General features: G+C 32.2%; 1 protein-coding gene across 1 annotated transcript; it reads left to right on the top strand.

Moving 5' to 3' along the window:
* Window positions 1–718: 718 nt before the first annotated feature.
* On the top strand, window positions 719–3,025 carry LOC105113739 (patatin-like protein 3). Its single transcript, XM_011010034.1, has 7 exons — window positions 719–966; window positions 1,128–1,309; window positions 1,458–1,644; window positions 1,745–1,906; window positions 2,010–2,312; window positions 2,561–2,736; window positions 2,840–3,025. Exons 1-7 carry the CDS (start codon window positions 829–831, stop codon window positions 2,913–2,915), a joined length of 1,224 nt encoding a protein of 407 aa, XP_011008336.1. The 5' UTR covers window positions 719–828; the 3' UTR covers window positions 2,916–3,025.
* The last annotated feature ends 3,020 nt before the right edge of the window (window positions 3,026–6,045 follow it).

Here is a 6,045-nt window from a genome sequence, read left to right as displayed (position 1 = left end):
CAATGAATAATAGTATTATTAAATTTGGAGACCAATCAAAACAAAAAATAAAGAGGAAATAATTTTAATTTTTCAACAACCATTTAAAATTATTTTAAGGATAGATACAAGGTAAATACAACTGAATTCAAGCCATTTCTAGTCTTCACATATATTTAATTAAATTCACTGCGCTTTTTATATATACACATATGATGAAAGAACTATCTTTGCAGGTAAACCAAATTCCATTTGAGAGCTGTTTCTTTCCTTTTGTTCCCTTCCACTATTTTGGAAGCATGAAACACGGAAGAACAAACTCAAACTCTACCGCTTGGTTGCTTCATTAGAAAAGTAACTTAAAAATTTGATATTAATTATAATCAACAACCTTAATTTCTTTCAACAATTACTTGAATAATGTTCGAAGATTATCATGCCAAACCATCCTAATTAATTAAATTCGTCAGGTCAGCGCTTTGATGCCTTGATTTTTTCGTTTTCTAATCTTATACTTAATGGATTAGAATGATCAATTAATAAGAGCTACCTAGCCAAAGTTTTTATGATTTTATTTTATTTTATTTTTGATAACGTGTATGGCACCTTCAAATTATTATTAGGAAAGGATTCATTTCACCAAACATCGTTTAGTGCACTATATATATATCGGAGTACTTTTACATGTATATAGAGATGAACTACCAGCCACTTCTATGGATCAACTCCATTAAGTTCTTCTTCTATCCTTAAAATCAAACTGTTCCTCGTACTCACAGTACGTTACTTATTGCTCATTCTATTTCTAATTCTGTCCATTTCCAAGCTTCATCAACGTGCAACTCAAACATGTTGACAAGAAAAGGTTCTTTAAAAATTCAACCCCCAGTATACGGTAGTAAGATTACCATCCTTAGTATTGATGGAGGAGGGATTAGAGGAATCTTGCCTGGAGTCATTCTTGCTTACCTTGAAGCTCAACTACAGGTATATATAATTTCGGAACTTCTCTAATTTAGTTATTCCTCAAGAAATTAATATTTCACAAGCTATGATATACTTACTTTGATACAAGCGGACCATGAATATATCTATACGGAAAACCTATGGCTTTAATGTTATATGTCTTTTCTGGCTGGTGCAAGCAGGCGCTTGATGGCGAGGATGCAAGGATTGCAGATTATTTTGATGTGATCTCAGGAACAAGTACTGGTGGTCTCATAACTGCAATGTTAGCTGCTCCAAACGAACAGCAACGTCCTCTTTTTGAAGCCAAAGATATAGTTCCTTTTTACCTTAACAATTCCCCTAAAATTTTCCCACAAACTAGGTATAAAGAAAAAGGATATATAATCCTTAGATATATATTTGACTAGATATATATTTGACATGATATATATACTGGACCCTTTATATCAATCTTGTGCCATATGAAAACTTAATATTAGTTTTTGTTTTTGCTTTCGGCTAAAATGCAGTGGGATGTTTGCCTGGCCAAAAAATGTTTGGAAAGCTATATCTGGACCTAAGTATGATGGCAAGTATCTACACAAGCTGGTAAGAGATATATTAAAGGACACAAGGTTGCAACAAACCTTGACAAATGTGGTTATCCCTACTTTTGACATCAAGAAAATCCAGCCTGTAATCTTTTCTTCGTATCAGGTCATCTCTACATGTTATCAACATGTCAGTTTTTCAGTTTGGTTTTCTTTTTCTACTTCATTACTAACCTTAGTAAATTACATTCAATTTCTTCATGTAGGTTCCAAACAGTCCAATCACAGATGCACTACTCTCAGACATATGCATAGCTACCTCAGCAGCTCCAACTTATTTTCCTCCTCATTATTTCAAGAACCAAGATGCACAAGGAAATTTTGAAGAATTTAACCTCATCGATGGTGGCATAGCTGCTAATAACCCAGTGAGATCCACTAAAAAAAAAGAACAAAAAATGGAAGGAGCGTTCTTTTAATTTGGTAACAATAGATATTTCATTAATTCGTCTGTCAATTTGATTCATGCAGACCTTGGTGGCTATTAGTGAAGTATCCAAGCAGATGTCAAAGAAGAATCCAGACTTTTTCCCTATCAAGCCAACGAATTATGAACGTTATCTGGTGATCTCTATTGGGACTGGTGCCAATAGGAATGGAACAACATACAGTGCTAAAGTAGCTTCAGAGTGGGGGGTTATCGGCTGGTTATTCCACAATGGACGTACTCCCTTGATAACTTGCTACAATAATGCTAGTTCTGATATGGTTGATTACCACAACTCTGTGGTTTTTCAAGCCTTTCATTCTGAAAATTACTACCTCCGGATTGATGTAAGAGTCTGTACATCCACATTATTTCTCGAAAACATAAAATAGTGTTAAGAAAAGGGTTCTTTGACAGCTGGTACATATATAACATCTTTTCTTGTATGACCAAACCACAGTATTTTATGAACAAATACGCGGATGAGATGATTGTTAGGTCAATGCATAGGAAGAATATACTCCACAAGCTCAATGCCTCTTTTTTTTTTGTTAACTTATATTGATCAAACTGATTTAGCTATTCTCAAAATCAGGAGGACAAGCTGCAAGGTGATCTATATTCTGTTGATATAGCAACAAAAGAAAACTTGGAAAACCTAGTAAAAGTCGGAGAGGACCTGCTGAAGAGTCCAGTTTCGCGCATAAATTTGGACACTGGTGGATATGAACCGGTTGAGGATGGTGGTACCAACGAAGAAGCACTCCAAAGGTAATATATAATTACAATTAATTAGCATTCCCCTTCCGCATCAATATTTCTGATTATATATTGAGGGACTAACACTAAATTATAACACTTGCAATGCATGCAGGTTTGCAAAACTACTTTCAGAGGAAAGGAAACTCCGGCAGTCTAACTCAGCACCAGCCGAGGAAGAAGAAAACTAAAACTTTGCTCTGTTGTATTGTGACTGGATTATAGAACACTTTTTTGTTTTTCCATATACTGAGACTATATTGTGTATTTAATAAGAGCAACAATATCCACTCCTGAAATATATTACAATCTTGGATCTTGTATATTACTCCGATTTCATATGAGAATTGTATTCTTAGGATACGGTGTTGAGCGTTCAGGTATTGTTAAGAATAGGGATCATGTGCCCTCCCCTTCTCTGTCTTTAAAAAAAATATATTTTCAATAAAATTTTATTTTTGGTATTTAATTTAATTATGATGATAAAGTTGTTTGATTATATTGTTTTTTTCTAATTAATTAAAATTTATTTTCTCAAAATCTCTTTCAATAATTTTACAATTTTGTTTGATTCTTCAATTTTTTTTTTTCCTTTTTCTCTTTTGCATAATCTCTCATTATCTAGATATAAGTTGTCAAATTGCCCAAAAAATCTAGCGGCACAACATCAACTTTCCAGCCTTCCATCTTCCATCTTTGAGGAGATGACTGACCCTGCCGACACCAACAGCAAGAAGAAGAGGTCATCTATGTCACGGAGTCATCCATGCTCTTGCATGTCCTAGTGGCGTATGAAAAAACACCTTAAAAGCCAGACTAGTTGTCCCTTGTGTGTAGTACACATGTCAACACTGTTTTTTCCAACACTTCTTTTTTCTTCATTCTAGCTCTCCAGTCCAGTTCCAACCAACTCCTACAACTTTTCAGGTCAATTTTAACCCCCACATGTGATTTATTTGTTGATTGAATAATTTTGTGATTTTTTTCGTTAATTTTTGAATTGTGAATGTGTATTAATTTGTATATTGTTTTGAATAAATTCACTAGCACATGATTTCATTTTTGTGTTTATACTTGTATTAATTGAATTAGTTGGAATATTTATGATTATTTATGGTGAATATGTTTGGAGTGATAATTAACTTGTTCTGGATTAATATAAATTATGCAACGGAAAGAAATAAATCAAAACATAACAAAAGTGAGGATGCTCTCATAATAAAAAAGTGAGGATTATACTTTGTTTTCAAGCCTGCATCTCAAATCACTGCTATAGAATTTTTATCTCTAATAAACATAAAAATTTATTTTTGACAAAATATTAGTATGCATGTATAATATATATTTTTATTATTAAAATCAAATAATAATATAGTTTATCTTAAATAGGATGTTTTAAGATGATTGTCATCTTCTCTTTAGCAAAACTAGTCCTTGACCTAAAAAACTTTGAAAGATTAGTTCGGATTCCTAACAATCATAAAACTAAATGTCATCTGATTTTTTATTTTAATTTTTATCCTTTTTGCACAATCAAATTATCAAGACGTCCCTCGTAATCTAAGATTTGATTATTTGATTTTGTGACAATATGCTTGACATGCTTTGTATATATTTTATGCTCGATTGCTTAAACTAATTAATGTGTGTTTATTATTTGTTATTATGTGATTTATGTTCTTGTATATATCTTTTTTTATATAATTCTTGTATGTTGCATTTCATACATCTTTCATCATTATTAATTTTATTCATTATTTTTTTTTTGAATTAGATATGGTTTATACTCATGCTATTATTACATGACCTTTTGTTTTACACAAACTTCATCTAAGTTAGCATATATGGAAATAGTGGTAACTCGATGTGGTTTTGCCCCATACAATTACTCATAATACCCCAAACTTTCATTGAGAGTTTATGAAGTGTGATTAGTAGCCAATCTAGATTTTTTAGGTCTATACTTTTTAAGCTTCATAGACCTTGGATCAAGCTTCTATGATTTGATTCCCAAAGTTATAACGAACCTTTTCAAAACTGATAGGATAGCTAACATATCCATATCTAATGGCTAGAACTATTCCCCGAGGGTTTCTCCTTATAATACTAGACAAGCATATTGTGTAAGAGATTTTATGAGATAGGTGATAAGACAATCAAGATAAAAAAATACACTCAACATCTTATTGACAATCAAGTTGATAAACTCTTGTAAAGGTTAAGCAATAATGACATCACAATAATTCTAACCATTATAAGCTTCCAATATAAAATGCCATGATTTTGTTAAAGAGAAAACTTAATATATCAAAGCTTTTGATATGTAGCTTGCTCATCAAAATTTTATTGATCGACACTAAAAGAAAAGTGTGTTAAGTGCATGAAGAATTACTAAATTATTTGGTATATCCTCATTTTCAAATGAATGAACTCTTGGAAAATCCTAGCATATTGAATAAGATGCATTGATTAGTACTTAAAAGTGTATTTTTATCAAGATTTTATATCATCATTTTGCACTTGAAGTATCAATAACTCCTTAACTAAAGCATGTTTTATAATAACGTATCTAATAATATAAGATACCTTTAATTTATGGTAAATATTCATTTTAAATGCAGGCCTATCACATAAATGAAAGAATTGATTGATGAACTTAAGAACTGAAATTGAAAGGATAAAGAGATGGCCAAACTTAGAAAAGAGATGTCGGTGCAATCCAAACCGGAACACTGTTCGGTAATTGGGTCATATCTGGAGCTATATATCTCAGATTTAGGTCCAATTTATATGGATGGAAAGGTAAGACATAGGCCTACAACTTTCATATGGAGCCCAAGATCTAAAAAGGCCATTATCAAGTCCAAATTATAGCAACAACAAAGAAGCCCGAATCTGTCTTCCAGCCCGAGCACTGTTCGGTATTTTGGCCATATCTGGAGTTCTAGAAGTCCAAATGAGCTGAAGTTTTTACACAAGAAAGCTGAGACAATTGCCTACAACTTTCATGTTTGCAACTGGCTCCAATTTTGACGTTATCAATGACGTTTTGGGCAGACAAGAGAAGATAAAGATTGTCACCAAGTCAAAAGTTGGCCACCCACTTATCAATTAGTCATCAAATCAATAGTTCCCAATTTTGGCCTATAAAAGGAGGCATTTGCCATGAATTTAGGCATCTTGGTTTCCAGATCAAGATCATGCTCTTCCTTTCTCTCTTTGTATTTTTTATGCTTTGTTTTCATTAATATTAAGTTTATGCCTTTCATTTCCTTTCCTTTACTTAGTTAACTTTTATGTTCTTATTTTGTTTATCTATTT

Source organism: Populus euphratica, unplaced genomic scaffold (genome assembly GCF_000495115.2).
Source record: "Populus euphratica unplaced genomic scaffold, PopEup_1.0 scaffold453.1, whole genome shotgun sequence".
NCBI classification, from domain to species: Eukaryota; Viridiplantae; Streptophyta; class Magnoliopsida; order Malpighiales; family Salicaceae; genus Populus; species Populus euphratica.
The sequence above is the reverse complement of the archived record's forward strand: the minus strand, read 5'-3'. Positions and strand labels throughout refer to the sequence as shown.

Coding starts and splice junctions, on each gene's coding strand:
- LOC105113739 (XM_011010034.1), top strand. CDS start 829: ATGTTGACAAGAAAAGGTTCTTTAAAAATTCAACCCCCAGTATACGGT. Junction 1,907..2,009: donor GCATAGCTGCTAATAACCCA/GTGAGATCCACT, acceptor TGATTCATGCAG/ACCTTGGTGGCTATTAGTGA. Junction 2,737..2,839: donor AACGAAGAAGCACTCCAAAG/GTAATATATAAT, acceptor CAATGCATGCAG/GTTTGCAAAACTACTTTCAG.